The sequence below is a fragment of the Hakea prostrata genome, chromosome 5 (assembly GCF_041222555.1).
Source record: "Hakea prostrata isolate BN-2017 chromosome 5, UWA_Hpros_2, whole genome shotgun sequence".
In the NCBI taxonomy this organism is placed as follows: Eukaryota; Viridiplantae; Streptophyta; class Magnoliopsida; order Proteales; family Proteaceae; genus Hakea; species Hakea prostrata.
Window position 1 is genome coordinate 19,510,637 of NC_142604.1, and position 21,030 is coordinate 19,531,666.

The following is a 21,030-nucleotide window of genomic DNA, read 5'->3' on the forward strand; positions in this document are numbered from 1 at the left end:
CTAAGTCACTTAGGCACAAAAAGCCCTAAGTCACTTAGGCACAAAAAGCAACTTAGACATAAAAGATTTAAACTTCGGTGTTCGAAAGAAAGAGGAAACAATTGACAAAAACATCTGTTATAGATTAAAAATACCTTTCTATTCCGAACAAAGAAGGATTACATCAAGCCTAAAAAAGAGGACAGTACATCAACAAAAAACATTTAAATCATCCGAACTAAGTCTTTTTCTGCTCAGATTTACTTGAAGAAGTCGAGCGTCCGACCTTAGGCATCGGATCCCAGTTCAAATCCAAAAAGTCAGTCACTTCAACATCTGAAGGCTTCGGGAATCGAGGCTGGTCAGCACACCACTGGGGGCGAGGAACTTTCAAGTCGTCATAGATGCCCGGGTCAATAAAAGCCTTGAAGGCTTCCAGATTCAAATCCTTGAAAGCTGCTATGATCCCCTGATAGACTTGGCGACGAGCATAAATGTACCCAGGGGCAGCAACCTTTGCCATAAACTTTCTACACCCTGCCGTCTTGATCCACCTTTTAATGACTTCATGCCGAAGCTCGTCGGAAAGATCTTCAAAAATACAGGGAGCTTTTTCTTTAAGCATTCTGGTCAGCCGAGCAACCTAGCTATCCGAACTCTCCAACTTTGTTTGCAGACTACTAATCTCTGCATCCTTTCCGACCAGGGAGCCTTCAGCCTCCTCCAAGCTAGTTTGCAGAGTGGATTTTTCAAGTACTAATGCATCATTAGTACCTTTCACAGCTGCAAGCTCGCTCAGCAGCTCGGCTTCCCGAGCAATCAAAGAGTTGTTACTCGATTTCAAAGCTGACAACTCCTCTTTTAACTTCTCATTACGTTGCTCGGACTCTTGAAGAGAAAAGTAATCTTGCCGAGCAGAGCCAATACTTTGACCCAAGGATTGGACCAAAGCACAAGCCATCCTGTACACCAGGAAAAAAGGGTAAGATTACGTATACAGTAAAGAGAATAACAGTCAAAACAGGAAGAAAGTACACATACCTCACAGTAATGTTATGTGCCTGAAGACGACCAAAGGTATGGAGGTATTCAAGGTCGGATGGCAGAATAGCCCCAGTTAACCACTCGTTTGCAACATGGGACATGGAGCGAGGATCGCCTCTAAAAACCGACGAGTTACCATCCAACGACCAATCTGGTCGAAGAATGTTGGTAGACCCTGAGGTCTTAACCTCATCAGGATTACCCTGACATATCCTCACCCAAGGAAGGATGAGAATCAGGATCCGAACTGCTCTTGCTAGCCACCCTCTTGGTCGGTCGGGGAGGAAGATCGGATGAGTTACCTTTCCGAACACGGGAAGATGATTTATCCTTCACTACACCCTTATCCTTCGAAGGGGAAGACCGATCAGTAGCTGGGGCCTTATCTGGTTTAGTAGGATGCTTGGCCTCCACCTCCAACATACTAGCTGCAGCATCCTCAGAATCTTCCTCACCGAGCATCACTGCATCATTTTTCCGAAAAATATGACTTTGGAAATAATAAAATGATACGAAAGCAGGATGAAAAGGAGAAAGGACTCGTCTTACTGGTCAAAAACCCCCAGTAATGGAGGATGTTCGGATATTCCGGACAATACCCATTAACAGCAAATAAGTTCCGATCTGCGGTTGGGATCTTCCGAATACGATCCCGGGCTTCCTGCTCGGAACAAGTAAGAGGAGGGATGGCATTTGAATCCTCCCTAGGTGTCTTTGGCCACAAGGTAGGGAAACCGGGAGAAGAGGGAGGACGAACAAAAAAGTATCTAGACCTCCAACCCTTAGTGTTGGTAGGGAGAGTACCCTTCCCCACAAAATTCCCCTCCCAACCAGAATGAGAAGCAGTACGCTTGGAAAGATAGAACCAACGATCTTGTTCTTGTTTTTTACACATTAAGAACTGAAGAAACAAATTCAAGGTCGGCACCACACCGACCTCATCATGTCTACAGAATCCCCAAAAACAGATGATATTACGCCAACTGTTGGGTGCTAACATTCCCGGACACATCCTAAAACGATTAAGGAAATCAGCAAAAACAAAGTGCACGGGAAGCCTAAAGCCACTAACAAAGGCATCTTCGTATACAACAAACTCACCAGGAGGAGGTCGGTGAGCCCGATCATAAAAAGATGGAACGCTCAGTACGAAGTTATCAGGAATAGCATACCGAGCTCGAATTTCCTTCAGATCAGCTTTTGTGAGCTCGGACGGATAGAATTTGGGACCCGAAGTACTAGGGTCGAAATCTATGTGTTCGGAAGTTTTAGGACGACTTCTCTCAAGAGCTAAGGCTGAGGGAGAAAGGTTAAACAACCAACGCTTCCTATTCGTACTAAACCGACTACGAATACTCAACGAAGCTAACTCAGCATCACTAAGTAGGTTTGGACGAGTACCTGGAGACAAGGTCGGGTCAACAGCAGTGTCACTATCAGTGTCACTGTACCCAGAAGAGGAAGCCCCACTGTCTCCAGAACGAGCAGTGGAGCTCCCCGAAGAGGGTTGGCTAAAGGAGGCCCTGGAAGGCTTAGAAGCTTTCCTCTTCATACCCATTACTAAACAGAGGCGAAACAAGCAGAAAAGAACAAAAAGAAAATGCAAAAGAAAAATTCAGAAATTGAATACAAATGCAATGATAAAGGTCATCAAAAAATATTCAGAAGAGGCCGGCGAACTTACTCGTGAAAGAAAAAGCAGAACGAGCACCAGGATAAGGCTTAAAAGGACTCTTCAAAAGCACTGCAACTCCTTTCGTTTTCACAGAGAACAGAAATGAAATAGCAGAAGTAAATGAAAGAGGAAGAAGAAAGGTTTATGTACCCCCCAAATATACCAATCTAAGTGATAAAGCAAGGGGGCTGCAGAACTTCCAAGAAGATTCTGATCCTATGACTGCAAAAACACCCACCTTCTGATGAATCTCCAAACGAGGGCAACCGTACATCTTCCTTAAAGATTCTAATCTAAAAGTGAGGATTGAAAAAATCAAAAGAGAAGAGAAACGGTTGCAATTCCAGCTTTTTTAAAATTAAAGCATTCTCATCCAAAGTCATAAATGCTAGGCCATGTGTCCAAAAAGTTTTTCCTCAAAGAACGTGCGCTGTCATTCTCAGCTGTAATGGCGCAATACCCTGACAGCTGACGTCAGCCATAAAACTTCCACATATCAGGATTGCAAATGTTACCAAGTAACATTGGTCGAAAACATTGACATATCCGATCACTAAATCTCAAAAGTCCGAACAAAAGAAAGCTCGGATTTCAGAGACTGGGGGGCTTATGATAAGGAAAGAACAAATCAGCTTAAACCAGTCCGGTTTAAGCCCAGTCCGACCAGATCAGAATCAAACCAGTTCGGTTTGAGCTTAGTCCGACCAGATCGGATCCCATCAAACCGACCAAGTCAAGGTCAGTCGAATAAGTACAAAGGCTGAATAACAAGGTGAATCCGAATAAGATTCTAGCCAAAGTAATAGTATTCAGCCACGACTCAACTACTCGTGTTTGAGTAGGACTCAATGACTAGGAGTCAGATCACAACCTAAATAGGGTTTGAGTCTCACTCAAACTCATACATAGAAAATCTATAAAAAGGTAAAGGAGCACAAGAGAAAGGTACGCTGAATAGAATTATCACTATTCGTATTATTATTGTTCATTACTTTCTTGCCTTCCTTAGTCGGATTTCTAACTAGATCATCGGAGGTGAAAACTTGACCTCCACGGTCGAGCTCATCTGTGCAGGTTTAACCGGCTGAAGGGACGAACAGGATTGTGCAGCAACAGTTGGCATGTATATGCACTGTTGTGCATAGCAGAGGATTTTTTACCCTCTCTATTTACTCTTACACTTCTCTTAGAAATCTTACCTTTTTATTCCTCCAAAAAGAGTGAACTCTTTTTCTCATTCTTTCCTGGTATTTTAAAAGTCCATATTTGACGAATTGCTTCTCTTGTGTGGTTAGAGAGAGAAAGAAGATCACGAAGGAGGGTTTCTAGGGAGACACTTTCGCAAGGATGAATTGCTGGGAATCTCAAGATCCGACGGTTTGGATCTTCAAATTGTTGGATCATCAAAGTGAAGAAAAAATAGAGAGAAGAAAAGACTGAATCATTTTAGATTTTGCAAAATTGTACATTAAAGGTTAGGTTTAAAGAATCAGCGAGAATCTCTTGTTCTCAGTCTTCTCTTTCTTGCTCTCTGTGCCTCTCTGTCTCTCTCACTTTTTCTACTTCTCAAATTCACACGGTCACACTAGCAAAAGCCAGCAAACCCCATTTAGATGTCACCAACATTTTAGAATTTCGGTGATTTTGTCAGCCACTGACACCTCTTGTGTCGGTGACATTTCGACCTTGCTTGAGAGTCTATAAGAGGACTATAGTGTCTTTCCAAATAGAAGAGAAATTTTTGAAAGAATGATGATCATGAAATAAGTTTTTTTTTTGCCAAAACTTCATGAGTAGTTTGTTTTTCACAGAATTTCTTTACCCTTTCCCTTATTTATGTTTACATAAAAATCTTGTCTTTGGACTTCTTGCACACAGCTTTTGCCCAGTAGATGAAACACTTGGTGTGATAAACTCCTTTGTCAAACCTTGGCCGCCACCTTGCTCAAAAGTGAGGCCTATGTTTGCCTAGGTTCTTTCCTTTTTTTTTTTTTTTTTTTTTTTTTTTTTTGGATGAGGTTCATCCAGGGCCACTTACGCGCACCATGATTACTTCCTCAAGGGAGATTTTATATATATAATTAATGCCGCCGAACAGGTGCGAACCCAAGACCTCCCCTAGGGAAGTTGAGCCTTTAACCGCTTTAGTAACCTGTCATTGGTATATTTCAACTTCCTTCTGTGTCCGTTCTAACTCTCACACGGTATTAGGTTGATAAATCTGCACCATATGTATGTAACACATATCTAAGGTACCCCTTCTATTTGAGGTTGTAGGAGTTGAGATGGAAGGAGAAAGTTTACCAAAAAAAAAAAAAAGAGATGGAAGGAGAATGAGAGCCTGAATCCCTTTCTTTCACAAATTGAAATGCCATGTGTTAAATCCCCAAAGGTCCATTTCAAGTGAACCTACAAAAGAAAATAATAGAAATTTTGGTAATTGGGTGTGTAACATGAAAATTTTAGTGTTCAAGTAAAGGCATGGAAAGGAGAACCAATAAGAATTGAGTTTGATGGTCTTAAAAGACTTTCACTATTGAGAACATTTTGTCAAGAGCAAATTATTTACTATCCTAAAAATCAATTACAAACGCACCCTTGGTATTGAAGATTGAACTTAAATGATGATGTGATAAATATATAAAATACCAAATTTACTGTTCTTTATTCAAGTATTTTTTTTACAATCCGATTTTACCCTTACCCCTTATTCTATTCTCTCTCCTCTCTCGACTCTTGTTATTCTGCTCGGATAGGCCTCACCCTCACCATAACTTGAAAGACAACTAAAAGGAGACCCTCAAATTAGTTGACAGAGTGCTCTCTAAGTTGAACCTCTTGGGCTTCACATGGTTAAGGAATCAGCTTTGTGATATGTCAAATGCTAGAAAAATGGTTAAATTTTTTCCGATAGATTTCCTTTTTATTTATTATTTTTTTATTTAGTTATAATGAAAAAAAAAACATATAGCTAAAGAATATATGAGCATTTTGAAATTTTAATAATAAAATTAATTGAGAGTAATTTAGGGTTTTAACTATTAAAATAATTGAGGGTATCTTAGGTTTCAACAATAATATTAATTGAAGGTAATTTAAAATATATTTTTCAACTGAGGGTAATTTGGGGTTTTAAAAAAATATTTTACGATAAAATAGAATTTAATGAAAAAATTAATAAAAGAGAGGTGTGATATTTACCCTTCCTATAATGGAAACTTTAGTCCTACATCGGGGCAGAAATGCTTTGATTATCTTGTTTATATACAGTAAGAACCTATGTAATATATCTTTGGGGTTAAGATCAAACCCATGTGCGGCTTGAACAAAGCTTGAACCCTGTTATGACCCAACCATAGTTATATAGCTATATATTAATTAATTAATATTAATAATTCTATCTGACTTAGGATCTGAAAAGAGCATTTTGTCATGGGCCCTAATCCGGAAAGTCCATTGCTGGGTGGAAGTGTGGAGATACCATTAAAGAGGCACTTTCCCTTAGACTGCGTTTGTTTGTAAAGGTGGGGTGGGGGAAAAAAAGCATGTGGGCCCCATGTGTAGTGGGAAGAAAATGAGAGGGTTTTGTAGAAAAGTGATAGTGGTGGGTCCCACTTTTTACTTTTCTAAACTTTTCCACAATATATGTGGGGTTTTAAAAAGCCTTGGCGTGGAAAAGTTGGGCTGCCACCTCACCAGACTTGAAACTTGTCTCTCACTTCCCCACCCCAAGCAACCAAACAATCTACAATTTTGAGATTTAAGGGAAAAGTAAGAAATCTACATTTTTTTCAAGATTTTTCCCACCCCACCTTTATTCCATCAAACAAACGCAGTAAGGATGTCAACTGAATAGGTACCTTCACAAAGGGAAGAGACCTTACCCTTTTGCCCATAGCCTTTGGGGCTCTTTATAAACCCATTTTCGAACTCATTTTTATACACAATGAATCCCCCCACCCCCCTCTCTCTATTGTCTTTTTGTAAGCAGTAAAAATAACCTGACTACACCTGAAGCAATCCTTTTCGGGTGAAACCTTAAAGATTTTGGCTGACTGATCTTGGGGGGGGGGGGGAAGACACATTTGATACTCATATTGCACAAATCGAGGTGTTTAAATACCTTAAAGAAAGTAATTTTGGTACGTTTCAACTCTGACGAAGTTTCGTGATTACAACAATCTTTCAAGTGTTCGTGGAGATTCTTCTACAAGTTTTCAACAACTTAAGAGTTTTGTACAGCTTTCAGAAATCCCTATGGCGAATACTCTCATTAGTCATAGAAGTATGTAGTAGTAGTGAGGCTTGTGTTGCCAGTGCCGAAGAATAAGAGTCACTAGAAGAGAGTAAATATAATAGGGGATGAGGGTAAAATTAGGATGGTAGAAAACACTTGAACAAAGAAGGGTAAGTTTGATACTTCAAATATTTGTTTCATTTAACTTCCATATTAGGAAGGGTGCATTTGTAAATAAATTTTTTTTTTCCAGAGTAGTAAATATAATTGATTACAATCGGGGAGGTCCATATAATTGATCAAATAATCTATATTCTTGTTTGGAAAAACCGTTTTTCAAGTTATGTTTTACAACGACATCCAAATAATGTTATCAAATGCGGAAAAATATCTTCTACTGTGCACAACGAGGTACACATATAGGTTAAATTATTGGCTGAGAAAACAAAGAAATTACGAGACTATTTTGAACTTTTAAATTTAAAATAAATCTTTAAATTTTAGCCAATTATTTGGCATATATTTCCACATCCGTGCACCGGTGCACGTCAGTATATCTGCCATGCTAAGGGCCTAAGGCTGATTTTCCATCAAACGCATCCTTATCAGCCTTCCAAGTAGCTTAGCTTCACCTTCAAGAGTTTCAATTTAGTCACTCACTCCACTCGCTTGTCTCTTTCTCTGTAACCGTTTGTTTTATCTTCTATGTTTAAGACTTAGCATGGCAGATATACTGACCGAGGAACAGATCGCCGTGTTTCAGGAAGCCTTTTTATCTATTTGATAAAGATGGAGACGGGCTTCGTAACAAGAAAAAATTAGACAAAGATGGAGAGGTGTGTTCTACTCCTCGTTACTGTTCTCCGAAATTTAACTAGTAGTCTTCATCTTTATTACACTGCTGTTCTTCTTGTTTAGCAACATTCTGAGATTTATCGAAATTATAATTTTGCTTCCTCCCCTGTTTGTGTACATATGGTGGTATTGCTTATTAGTCTTGTTGGGTTCTTGGGTTGAACCATTTTTTGAATTTATTACTAAAATAGACTGTTTGTTAGGTTGGATGTTTGATTTTATTTGCTCTGGTAGGGTTTGCGGTTTGATGATAAATGTTTTCCTAAAAAAATATTTCAATCTTCAAACTCTAATAATAGAAGCTCCAAATCGTCAAATTCATTTGTTCGTCTGATTGTATGTGGAGAACCCCAAGGCTTTTGTAGTGGCTTGATCAACGTGAATTGTGGGGTTGGAACTTGGAAGTCTCCTTTGAACACCAAGTGAGAGGTCGTAGTCAAATGCAATTGATTCATTTGTTGGTTTAGTCAAGCCTGGTAGCTAGTGGTGGTGGTGAAGTTCAACGTCAAGGACACTGAGAACTTGTGAAGAAATTAGAGAAAGAAGCAAAAATCCAAGTGAAGTGGATCCTCCACAATCCAATATATGAGTAATTAATATTGGCTCCTCATCGTAATGGGGGACATATCAAGGAAGGTTCCTTTTGCGCCCAACTTGTGAAGAAAATCAATGAAACTAATCCCAGAAGAAGAGAGAGAAAAATAAGTCGAAAACAATGAGTGACAATGGCGGGTCAACTTTTTACTTCGGCTATAAATATCTGTAACCAGCCTTCCATCAGCTCACAGAAACCTGACAGCAACTACTTGGTGAATCCCAAAGCATTACTTGCTGTTCTCCAGCTACCTTCAATATGAGAGCCCTTTTCTTTTCCTCCGTCTCTCTCTTAATCTGCTTCTTAGTCGAATTGCTGTTCCATATTTCAGTTGTTTCCACTTTTACTTCTGCATTTGCCCTTGCTTCCACCAGTACTTACATCCCAACAGTTACTGCTGCAGAGCAAGCAAAAGCTCTGTTGAAGTGGAAAGCCAGCCTCCACAACCAAGCCGCACACGCTGATCTGCTGCCTTCATGGACACTCAATAACCACTCCCATGCCAACGTCTGCAACTGGGTTGGTATTGTTTGCAATCAGCTCGGCAGTGTCTCCCACATAAAATTATGGGATATGGGTTTGCAAGGTACGCTCGAAAGCTTCAATTTCACTTCTTTCCCTCACCTTATTCATCTTCAATTCACCAACTTTACTCTCTTTGGCACCATTCCATTTCAAATAACTAGGCTTTCCAACCTTAGACATCTGGGTTTGTCTTACAATCAACTCTATGGTGAAATTCCATCAGAGATCACCTTGCTGACAAATCTTCAGTTCTTGTACCTTGGTACCAATCATCTCAATGGCTCCATACCATCAGGTATAGGAATGATAAATCAACTCACAGAACTAGATGTGGGTGACAACAATTTCAGTGGTTCTATTCCTGTATCTTTGGGTGATTTGTACAATCTTAACTTCTTAGCACTCAATGTTAATGAACTTTCTGGTTCTGTTCCTGCAGAGATAGGAAACTTGAAAAATCTAACTGAGTTGTATGTCTACAGTAATTCTCTAACAGGATCCATCCCCTCCACTTTTGGGAACTTAAACAAACTGACCAACTTATTTCTATTTCAGAATAATCTTTCTGGTCACATTCCTACAGAAATTGGAAACTTGGCATCCCTTGTGAACTTAGATCTATCTGAAAATCTTTTCACAGGATTGATTCCACACACTTTCAGAAACTTGACCAACTTGGCCTTACTGTACTTGTTTGAAAATCAATTATCTGGCATCATTCCTGCAAGTATGGGAAATTTAAATAATCTGGTTGACTTAGAGATGTATGGTAATGATGACATAAGAGGATCAATCCCTACCACCTTTGGGAACTTAACCAAGTTAACCTATTTATATCTGTATCAAAACCATCTTTCTGGTCCTATTCCTTCAGAAATAGGAAACCTAGCATCCCTTGTAACTTTAGATCTCTCAAGAAATCTTCTAGTAGGTTCTATTCCACTCACTTTGGGAAATTTGTCCAACTTGGAGGCATTGTTGTTGCAAGTAAATCAATTGTCTGGCATCATCCCTGCATCTGTGGGTAATTTGATGAAGTTGGAACAGATGGTGTTGTATGAAAATCGGTTGTCTGGTGCCATCCCAGAATCCATAGGTAATCTGAGCAATTTGAAGTCTTTGGGACTTTTTGACAATCAGTTTTCAGGTTCTGTGCCTCAGGTAATAGGAAACCTCAAAAAATTATCTCAGCTGCAACTTCAAGACAACAACTTCTCTGGCAATTTACCACAACAATTATGTGTTGGTGGATCACTTGTACTTCTCATTGCAAATAACAACAGTTTCATAGGTCCCATCTCAAAAGGCTTGAGAAATTGCACAAGCTTAGTCAGGGTTCGGCTAGAAAACAACCATCTGAAGGGAAATATATCACAAATTTTTGGTTCATACCCACATTTGGATTACATTGATCTGAGCAATAACAATCTCTATGGTGAGATTTCATCTGATTGGGGAAAGTGCCCAAATCTTACAAGCCTACGGATTTCAAGAAATAACATTACTGGTAGGATACCTGCAGAGCTTGGTGAAGCATCTCGATTAGAACGATTTGACCTTTCTTCCAATCATTTAATTGGTGAGATTCCAAAAGAACTATGGAAATTGAAGGCTTTGTCAAGCCTGAATTTGAACCATAACCATCTTTCCGGTAGGTTGTCATGGGAAATTGGAAATTTGCCTAACTTAGAAGATATTGACCTGTCAGCCAACAACCTAACCGGGCCTATTCCAGATCAGCTAGGGAATTGCTTCAAAATGATTTACCTGCACCTGGGTAAGAACAGATTCAATGAAAGCATTCCCAAGGGAATAGGTAATCTGATTTCATTGCAACTTCTAATGGATCTTAGCAATAATGAACTTGTGGGAGAAATACCATCAGAGATTGGGCGATTGCAGAGGCTGGAAACTTTGAATATCTCACACAATATACTCTCTGGTACCATTCCCTCATCCGTGGAAGAGATGTTGAGTTTGATATCCGTTGACATATCATACAATAAGTTGGAAGGTCCAGTTCCCAACATTAAAGCCTTCAAAGATGCTCCAGCAGAAGCTTTTACAAACAATAAAGCGTTGTGTGGCAATGCTACCAAAGGTTTACCCTCTTGCATTTCTTTGACTACAGAAAAGAGAAATTCTGAAAAGAAACTTAGGCTCATGATTTATGTCTTACTCCCTCTTCTGATTGCAATTCTACTATTCATAGTTATAGGAACTATCTGGGTTTTCCAGAGAAAGAATAAGAAACCCCCAGAAGTGGGACAAACAGAACGAATTGACCGGGGAAATCTATTCACAGTCTGTAACTATGATGGTAGAATCGTGTATGAAAAAATCATTGAAGCCACAGAGAACTTTGATGAGAAACACTGCATTGGTAAGGGAGGATATGGAAGTGTTTATAAAACAACTTTATCAGCTGATCAAGTGGTAGCTGTGAAAAAGCTTCATCAATCACAAGAGGACATTGACATTTCCAACAACAAACAGTTTACCAGTGAAATTCGTGCATTAACGGAAATACGGCACATGAACATTGTGAAATTGTATGGTTTTTGTTCGCATGCGCGACACTCATTTTTGGTTTATGAGTATTTGGAAAGAGGAAGTTTGGCAAAGATCCTAGGAGATGCAGAGATGGCAATGGAGCTGGATTGGATTAAGAGAATCAATGTAATCAAAGGTGTGGCCAATGCATTATCTTACATGCACCATGATTGCTCACCACCAATCATTCATAGAGATATATCAAGTGGCAATATTTTGTTAGATTCAGAATATGAGGCTCACGTATCAGACTTTGGCATTGCAAGGATTCTAATGCCTGATTCAAGTAACTGGACTTCTGTCGCAGGCACTTTTGGTTATCTTGCACCAGGTAATGCCTTTTTTTGTATCTATTGTTGAAATTGAATTTGAACTACCCTAATGAATTTTTGCTTATTCTTCCAAAAAATTTCTATTTTTTTTATTTTGTCTTTTATACAGAGTGTGCTTATACAATGAGGGTGACAGAAAAGTGTGATGTGTTCAGCTTTGGTGTGGTAACAATAGAAACATTAATGGGTAGGCACCCTGCTGAGCTCTTTTCAACTGATTCACTATCCTCATTGTCATTGTTGGCATCATCGACGGCTGTGAAGACCATGCTATTGGAAGATGTTTTGGATCAACGGCTCCCTCCTCCCATTACTGAAGTATATGAAGCGGTGGTTTCTATTGTCAAAATGGCATTTACATGCTTGAATGCTAATCCACAATCTAGGCCAACCATGAAACATGTATCTCAGAAGTTGTCGTCTCACAAGCCATTTTTTACGGAGTCATCACACAAAGTCTCATTAGGAGAATTATTTGATGGAGGAATCGTACTTGACTAAATTCTTTTTCGGTTGGAATAAAAAATGTCTATTTGGTTTGGTCAAAGATTGATTTCTAGCACAACTTACGAGGACCATGACTTTTTGTTAGGATGAAATTATGAAAGCTATACATTGTAGAAATAATAGCTAATGATATAGAGAATCTTCAAATTCATTAGGGGCATAGCATACAAATTTCTGTGACTCGAGCTCTCTTATCCATTATTGCGTGGATTCGTTTCTTCCTATTGAATCAGATGCCAAACGTGTGGTGGAGGATATTCAGTACTTTCTTTTTCTTGAACCATCTTGGTCGGTTCGGTTTATATCTAGGTGGGCTAACTCTGTAGCCGATTTCCTAGTTAGGAAGGCCACTTCGTGGCAAGTCCGACTCTATGGCCTAATTTCACTCCTTGGCTCCTTGAAGCTTTTAATCAAGATGTCTCGGCATTTTCTTACACTTCTTCTAATTAAATCTCAGTTTACCAAAAAAAAAAAAAAAAAATCTGTGTATATGATTTCAAAATAGTATTTTTCTATTTCATTTTTCATCATTATTTCATCTCTTCCTTCATTTATAAGTCGTGCAACTTCTTTATATAAGGTGTTTTTTCAACAAAATGTATTCATCTTAAGTTTATGAATCAAATTCTTCTTTTTCTCTTCTTTCTCATTTGACAATTGTGATCTTGTGACATCACCCATGAACATCAGGCATTCAAAAGTTAAAAAAAAAATTACTGGGAATCTTGAATTTCCATGTCTCACTTTCTTGTCTTGAATGTGAAATGCCTCTACATTTGTGATAGTTCCTAAGACATTGATGATTTAGCATTCTTTTTTTTCCAGTCAAAATAGCTAGGTTAAACATGACAAGAACATTACACATTTTTTTCATGTCTTACTAGTCTTCTCTTGAATATTGGTTCTCTTTCACATATCCAACCTACACACAACTAATAGAGAATTGTTTAAAGTAAAGCTTCATGCTTCAAATATTTTATCTTTTTTTCTTCCCTTCAAATTAGGAACTAGCTTGTTAGAAGAACTTGAGAGCAAGGTATGAAAAGTCAGCGATATTGTCGAAACAAGGCGATATATCCATGTCGATGGTCTCAACACGAAAATAGGCAATGATTTGAGATTTATCCAAAATTGGCGATATATTGCAGAAAAGTTGATATATTGTCGATAACCTCAAAATATCGCAAAAAATCCTAAAATATCGAATGTTTAAAAGTCCAAATTTGACGAATCGCTTCTCTTGTGTGTTGGAGAGAGAAAGAAGATCACAAAAGAGGGTTTCTATGGAGATACTTTTACAGGGATGAATCGTCGGAAATATCGAGATCCGACTGTTTAGATCTTCAGATTGTTGGATCATCGAAGGGAAGAAAAGATTGAACCATTTTGGATTTTGTAGAATTGCAGATTATGAATTTACGTTTAAGGTTAGGTTTGTAGAATTATCGGGAATCTCTCACTCTCCGTCTTCTCTTTTAGCTTCTCACGCTCACATGGTCATACTCGCAAAAGCCAGCGAACTCCATTTAGATGTCGTCAATATTTCGGGGTTTCCGTGGTTTTGCCAGCCACTGATAACCTTGTGTAGGGGACATTTTGGACCTTGCTTGAGAGTCTATAAGAGGACTATAGTGTCTTTTCACATAGAAGAGAAAATTTAGATGCCATGCGTTGAATCTCCAAGTTTAACTGTTTAAGGTTCATTTCAAGAGAAGCTACAAAAGAAAATAACATAAATTTGGTAATTGGATTTGTAATATGAAAAATCTAGTTTTCGAGTAAAGGAATATGAAGGAGAACGAGTAAAAATTGAGACTGATGGTCTTAAAAGACTTTCACCATTGGGAACATTTTATCAAGAGCAAATTATATAAAGACAATAGATATCAAGAGAAAATCAAGAGCAAATTATCTATTACTGTAAAGATCAATTACAAACGCATCCTTAGCATTATTAAAGATTGAACTTACATGATGATGTCATCAGTAGATAAATATGTTTAATACAAAATTTACCATTCTTTATTCAAGTAGTTTTTTACAACTCGACTTTACCGTTAGCCACTTATTCTATTCTCTCTCCTCTCTCTCCTCTCTCGACTCTTGATCTTCGGGTCTGATAGGCCTCAACCTCACATAATCTACTTGCCACAGGAATGAATACCTGTAAGTTCCACAAACCTCCTAAGCTGGAATTCAAATAACCACAGTTGTGTTTACGGCTCAAACAATTCTAGGTTTTGATGTTTTAGTTACATGGTCAAGGAACCAACTATGTAATATCTGAAGCAAAGGTTAACTAACTTTCCTTTTTCCCTTTTTAATACAGTGTGTGCTTATATAATGAGAGTGATAGAGAAGGTTGATGTGTATAGCTTTGGTGTGTTGATAATAGAAACATTGATAGGAAGGCACCCTGGTGAGCTCATTTCATCTCAACCATTATCATCAACAGTTGTAAAGACCATCATGATATTAGAGAACGTTGTAGATCAACGGCTCCCTCCTCCAGTGGGTCAAGTGTATCGAGCAATGGTGTCTATTGTGAAAATGACATTTACATGCTTGAATGCTAATCCAGTATTTCGGCCAACCATGAAACATGTGTTGCAGACTTGCAGGAGCTACCATCTCACAAGCCATTTTCTACGTGGTCATCTTGTAAAGTCTCATTAAGAGCAGGGGCGGAGCCAGGATTGAACATTGAGGGGGGGGGGGGGGGGGCGAATATACCTGAGCTAATGCGGGACCCAATGTGGGTCACATCTCATAAAATTTTAGGTAAATTAAGCTGAAATTCTAAGCGAGATTTGAATTTCCATTAATACGAATGAAATATTAGGAAAAAATTTAAGGATTAAAAAAAAGCTGATTTTAGGAGAAAGAAAGAACAACTAAATAAAATAATAAAATTATACTTTATGAAATGAATACTAGAATATTCGTGAGTGCGAGAGATAGAGAGAGGAATAATTTGAGAAAGAGAGAGTGAATAATGATAACTGTGGAGAAGATTTCGAAAAATTCCAATGTCTGTTAGCCACTCCAATATTTTGTGAGACTTATGAGAAAAAAAAAAAAAGAGAAGAAATATGAATAAAAGAGGAAGAGATTCATAAGAGAATAAATAGGAATAAAAATATAAGAGAGAATATAGGGAGAAATTCATGGATTGTGAGTTAGCTTTTAATTAGAATTTAACCTTTTTTTTTTTTTTTTTTTTGGTTTGCCAATCCCTATAAAACAGATGGTTTCGACGCTCGTCGCACACCTGGCTGTGGTGGGTGAGTCTCCCAGCCGGAATTTTTTGCATCTACAAGGATTCGTTACCGGGACCTTGCTTAAGCGAATCAAGCTGCTTACCACTTGGATCAACCCCCGCTTGGTAGAATTTAACCCTTTATTCCTTAAAACTAGGGGTTTAATGATAACCATTTGATTATGATTAAAAATGACATTTGTACCCATCATCTATATCTTAAAATTTTATCTTAAATTTTTGGAAGGGAGCCAAAAAATGGTATTTCACATTTCAACTGAGAAAAATTAGGAAAATATGTAGTCATTTTTAAATTTCAAAAAATGGGGGGCCTGGGTCCCTACGTGGCTCTGCTACTGATTAAGAGAACTATTGGATAGAAGAATCATACAGACTAGATTTAGTATTATCTGTCCTTATTATATATCTTTCTTTTTTTTTTATCTTCTAATAATATTCTTTTTCAAGATAAGTTGCATGATTAGTATATATAAGAAGTCCTCTTTACCGGTAGCTTTGATTGCCTCAATGGTTGAAATCTAAAATTTCTAGAGGCCAAGTTCAAATACTGGTACGTTCAATCATATAAGAAGTCCTCTTCATTAGAAATTTTAAATTGTTGACAAGAAAGTCAAAATGTAATGAGTTTTCATTATGCAATCATTTCTTTCTTTTCCTCAATGTTTGTTCATATAATTTAATGGGTATAAGTGGCATCCAAATTTTTTTTGTACGAATTTCAAAATATTACTTATTTTATGATAATATTTCATTTCATTTTTATTTATGATTCAACTTGGCTCTTTGACCAGATAGATTTATTCCAAGTTTATGATCAAATTCTTCTTTTGCTCTTCTTCCTCATTTAACAATTGTCTCTTTGTAATCAGCTATCAACATCAATTATTCAAGGGTTACAGGGAATCTTGAATTTTCATGGTAAATGCCACTACAGTTGTGATGCCTCTAAAGACAATCTTATTGTTGTGGGGAAAAGGTCCCGATGGACCCTACTCGGGAGAGAGCCCCCCCCCCTCGGGAGAGATGCACCTCCCTCGGGCTGGTGCTTCTCTTCCCTCTTGAAGGGTCTCGAGTGCCTCACTCGGGACATAAGCCTCCCTCTTTTGTAATCTGGTTTATTCCTTGAAGAAGGTCCCGAGGGCTTCATTCGGAAAAGACACCTCCCATGTGGGATGGCTCACCTCTTCCCTAAAGAAGGTCTCGAGGGCCTCATTCGGGAGAGACACCTCCTTCTTGGGCAGGTTCATTTATTCGTTGAAGAAGTGTCACACTTGGGAAAAATATCCAACTCTAGCATTTCTCAGAAGATTCTCTTGACTAAGTCAAGAGAGGTTAGTTACGCATAAACACTCAGCATATCTATTCCGAGAATTGGGGAGGTGAGTCAGCATAACGGCGATATCAGGTGCGACAAAGAAGTAGCCGTTATTCCACTACACTCACTCCCCAACTATCGATCCGGAATCTAAGGAATCACCGCCTCCAGGTAACTTCTATATAAACCTACCTCCAACATGGAGAAAGGTAACGAGAACTTTCATCTGAGTACTTACTCATTACGTTCTTGAGAACTCTTTCAAGAACCATTATTGTTACCTAGGCTGATTTGAGCGTCGGAGGCGGTTCCCCGGCCAAAACTAGGCCGGACCGTTCTTGCTTTCTTTGTGTGTGCAGGCATCTCAGTTATTCCAACTTGGTTGGAGAGCACTTAAGGTGGTCATCTCAATATCCGGCTCTCGAAGAAGTTCTATACGCAACACTTATGATGTAGCATTCATTTTCTATTCCGTTAAAAATAACTAGGTAAGCTCAACAATGACATGACACATTTTCCCAGGTCTTCCCTTTGAATGCTAGACTTACACATATCCACTTGTTTAAAAATAAATCAAGAAATTAGACTAATACCTCATGCTTCAAATATTTTATCCTTTTCCTTCCATAATAATAATAAGGGGTGATATGGTATGCTAAGGAAGTATTTGTAGAACATGTATGTATCCCTTTCTTACCTATCTAAGAGGCCTAAAATCAAGGTTTAAAGTATCGGTATCGAGTATCATATCGGTTAGGTGATTTTAAGAGACGTATCGTCTTGTATCGAGTATTGTATCGCTCTTGTTAATGTATTTTAGTGTAATTCAATGGGAGAGACGACACCTTATCACACTTTTGAGCCTACTTTGAATAAAAGGTTTCTTGAAAGGGTGACTTGACATTCTTGTCTTTTTTATATTAAAACATGGGAAGACGGTAGCTGAAGGGATGTGTAAATATGTTAATTGAACGATTCCAAATTTCGACGGTTAGATCTATTGACTAAATCTGAATCGTCCTATAAAATAATTATTTATTCTCCTATTATTTATGGGTTAATTAAAATAACCTTTTATCACTAGTTAAATTAAAAAAAAAAAAAAAAAAAAAGAGACTGTTCCCTCTCCATCTCCATCGGTTCTGAAAATTCTTTCATTTGTGTTCATCAATTTGGACTCTTTCTTGTTTCTAATTCCATCTCGAATGATACAAACAAGAGATTCAAAACCGTTCAGCTAACCTATTAACACGTACCTTCAGCTACACTTTAGCCTTAAAATATAACATTTTATTTAGAAATCTTAAAAATTCAACTTGTGATATTAGGTTAAACTTAACAAACCTGTAAATAATGGGAGGAAAAATAGGAATGTTATCGGATGATTCATATTAAATTTAACAAATCTGATGGTGAATATTCAAAACCGTTCAACTAACCTATTCACAACTACACTTTAGCCTTAAAACATAACCTCTTATTTAGAAATCTTAAAAATTCAACTTTTTCTCTATTATTTTTTTTGTTACAAAAAAATTTATTTATTTATTTATTTTAACTATGCATGATTGTAACAACCGAAATAATAAAAGACATTGAAAATGTATACAAACAAGAAAAATTATTTCTTTAAACAAATAAAAACATTGCCATACACAACCCATAAGTTTGTAGAAATACTATTCCTAAAATTGTTTTTCTTAACTAGATAGATTTCATGAATTCCTTTTTCCTATTTATGTTAATTTACATTATATTAAAAAATGTTGTCTGTGGACTTCTTTGCCCTAAGCTGATTGGCCACTAGTTGAAGCACTTGAGCCGATATACATTTCATTTGTCAAACCTTGCTTGTGGGCCCCACTTTGGTCAAAAGTGAGGCCTATGTTGGCCCTACGTTCTTCTATTTTCATAGATTGGACTCCACTCCATGCCAACTTTGTCTTCTTTGTATCGACTAGTCTATTCTTGCATTTAGCTTCACTGCCGTGCAATTACCGAGCTGCGAATGGTGATGATCAAAAGTTGTGGTCGTTTTGTTTTATTAGTTAAAAAAAGTAAAATATACGATTGAGATCAAATCTCAAACACCACTTTGAATCTCGACCATATATAGTTCAATGCTGCGCATTAATTGCGCAACACTAAGCACGTTTGAGTCGGTCGAAATGTCCGTACAATTCCAAAGTTGAACGTTCGTTTGGTACTGTGTTGTGTTTGACTGTTACGGTAATTTGTTAATTAGAATTTAATATGAAATACGCGGAAAACTTTTTCTTTGGGAAAGCTCTCCTCCTCTTACGAGATTTTCCCACATAAAAGAGCAAACCAAGGTTGGGAATTGGAACCTATACACTCCTCTCTTATCAGCTTTCCAAGGAGCTTTCCAAGGAGCTTTCCTTGTTAGCTTCACCTTCAAGAGTTTGTGTTGGTCACTCACTCACTCACTCACCCAATCACTTGTTTCATCTTCTGTGTTTTAACTCATAAACCAAATCCATCATGGCAGATATACTGACCGAGGAACAAATCTCCGAGTTTCAGGAAGCTTTTTGTCTGTTTGATAAAGATGGAGACGGTGTGTGTGTTCTACTCCTCATCATTGTTGTCTGAACGTTAACTAGTAGTCTTCTTCTTTAGTATACTACTGTTCTTCTTGTTTAGTAAATTTCTGAAGATTTATCGAAATTTATAATTTTTCTTCCTTCTCCCCTGTTTGTGTAAATATGGAGTTCTTGGTTATTAATCTTGTGGGTTTCTTGGGTTGAAGCCATTTTCTGAATATATTCCTAACAACTTCGACCGTAAGTTATGTTGTGTTTGATTTTGTCTGTTCTAATGGGGTTTGCAGCTTGATGGTCAGTGTAGTAAAATAATATAAGATTGATGGGGGGTTTTGCCGTTGCTTCTATTTTGAGAATTTCGTTTTTGGGTTTCTTGTGTTAAATTAGCAATGGCTTGAAAGTTATGGGTTCTGTTCTCAGGTTGCATCACTATAGAAGAATTGGCGACAGTGATCAAGTCATTGGATCAAAACCCAACAGATGAAGAGCTTCAGGATATGATAAGTGAAGTGGATGCTGATGGGAACGGAACCATAGAATTTGGGGAGTTTTTGAGTCTCATGGCCAGAAAAATGAAGGTATGAACAACTTAAAGAAATAGATTCAGAGGAAGTTCTTCAATTTCTGATTTGTGTTCTGGTGATTTCTACAGGAAACTGATGCAGAGGAAGAACTTAAAGAAGCCTTTAAAGTCTTTGACAAGGATCAGAACGGCTACATATCAGCTCACGAGGTGAGCTACTCACTACCCAAAAGGAATTAAGGTTGAAAAAAGAGAGGGAGAGGGGACCAAAAATTGCAGAATGCTGCACCCACACACCTGTTTATGTAATTTTCTATGTGAAGCAGAACACCAAGTAGCCAGTTTCTCATGTATATCATTATTCTATTAGAGCTACAAGCCTAAAAGCTGTGATCTTACAGTTTATTATTATTATTTTTTAACCTTAGTGGGCTTGAAAGATTCCATTTTTTTGATAGACTAATTAATAGTTCTTCCTATCTTCTTCTACAGCTGAGGCATGTCATGATCAACCTTGGGGAGAAACTGACAGATGAAGAAGTAGAACAGATGATCAAAGAAGCTGATTTGGATGGTGATGGTCAAGTGAATTATGAAGAATTCGTGAGGATGATGATGGCCGTCTAACACAATAACCTTGAAGTTTTAGATAAATAATAAATTATCATTCAGTGTATTCAAATTTATTCTTTCTGTTTGTTTTCCTCTTTGTTCTTATTTCCTAGGAAGAAGAAAAATTAGAAAACTCAAAACCTCTTCGTGTAATGTTGCTGTAACCTGCAAGTTTATCAAAATTAAAGTACCCATTTCTTTACTTCTTCTGTCTTCAGCCTTTCTTCTTCCATGAAATGTTTTAAGTAACAGCAACTAGCTGTCTTGCTCTGTAATTTCATATAAAATATTCTTTCCTTCTTCAGATTCAAGGGGTTTACTTTCTTTCCTTAATTTATTTTTCTGTGATTAATGTATCTGGCATCTGATACAGATTTGTATAGTTCAGGTATATTCTAAATTTTATGGACAGTGTCAGTGGATCTTTCATCAAA

The 21,030-nt window shown here is 37.7% G+C and overlaps 2 protein-coding genes across 2 annotated transcripts; both read left to right on the forward strand.

Moving 5' to 3' along the window:
- The first annotated feature begins 8,436 nt into the window (after nt 1–8,436).
- On the forward strand, nt 8,437–12,593 carry LOC149015628 (uncharacterized). The gene is made up of 2 exons (XM_089157258.1): nt 8,437–11,794; nt 11,905–12,593. The coding sequence occupies exons 1-2, from the start codon at nt 8,644–8,646 to the stop codon at nt 12,294–12,296; spliced, it is 3,543 nt and encodes a 1,180-aa protein (XP_089013384.1). The 5' UTR covers nt 8,437–8,643; the 3' UTR covers nt 12,297–12,593.
- A 6,616-nt stretch (nt 12,594–19,209) lies between these two features.
- On the forward strand, nt 19,210–20,798 carry LOC149015629 (calmodulin-1-like). Its single transcript, XM_089155476.1, has 4 exons — nt 19,210–19,475; nt 19,882–20,039; nt 20,114–20,194; nt 20,477–20,798. The coding sequence occupies exons 1-4, from the start codon at nt 19,400–19,402 to the stop codon at nt 20,609–20,611; spliced, it is 450 nt and encodes a 149-aa protein (XP_089011602.1). The 5' UTR covers nt 19,210–19,399; the 3' UTR covers nt 20,612–20,798.
- Nucleotides 20,799–21,030: the final 232 nt, after the last annotated feature.

Bases quoted from the DNA above. Each gene is read 5' to 3' on its own strand.
- LOC149015628 (XM_089157258.1), top strand. From the start codon at position 8,644: ATGAGAGCCCTTTTCTTTTCCTCCGTCTCTCTCTTAATCTGCTTCTTA. The intron at 11,795-11,904 runs GTAATGCCTTTT...TCTTTTATACAG, and splicing joins TTTTGGTTATCTTGCACCAG to AGTGTGCTTATACAATGAGG.
- LOC149015629 (XM_089155476.1), top strand. From the start codon at position 19,400: ATGGCAGATATACTGACCGAGGAACAAATCTCCGAGTTTCAGGAAGCT. The intron at 19,476-19,881 runs GTGTGTGTGTTC...TTCTGTTCTCAG, and splicing joins GTTTGATAAAGATGGAGACG to GTTGCATCACTATAGAAGAA. The intron at 20,040-20,113 runs GTATGAACAACT...TGATTTCTACAG, and splicing joins TCATGGCCAGAAAAATGAAG to GAAACTGATGCAGAGGAAGA.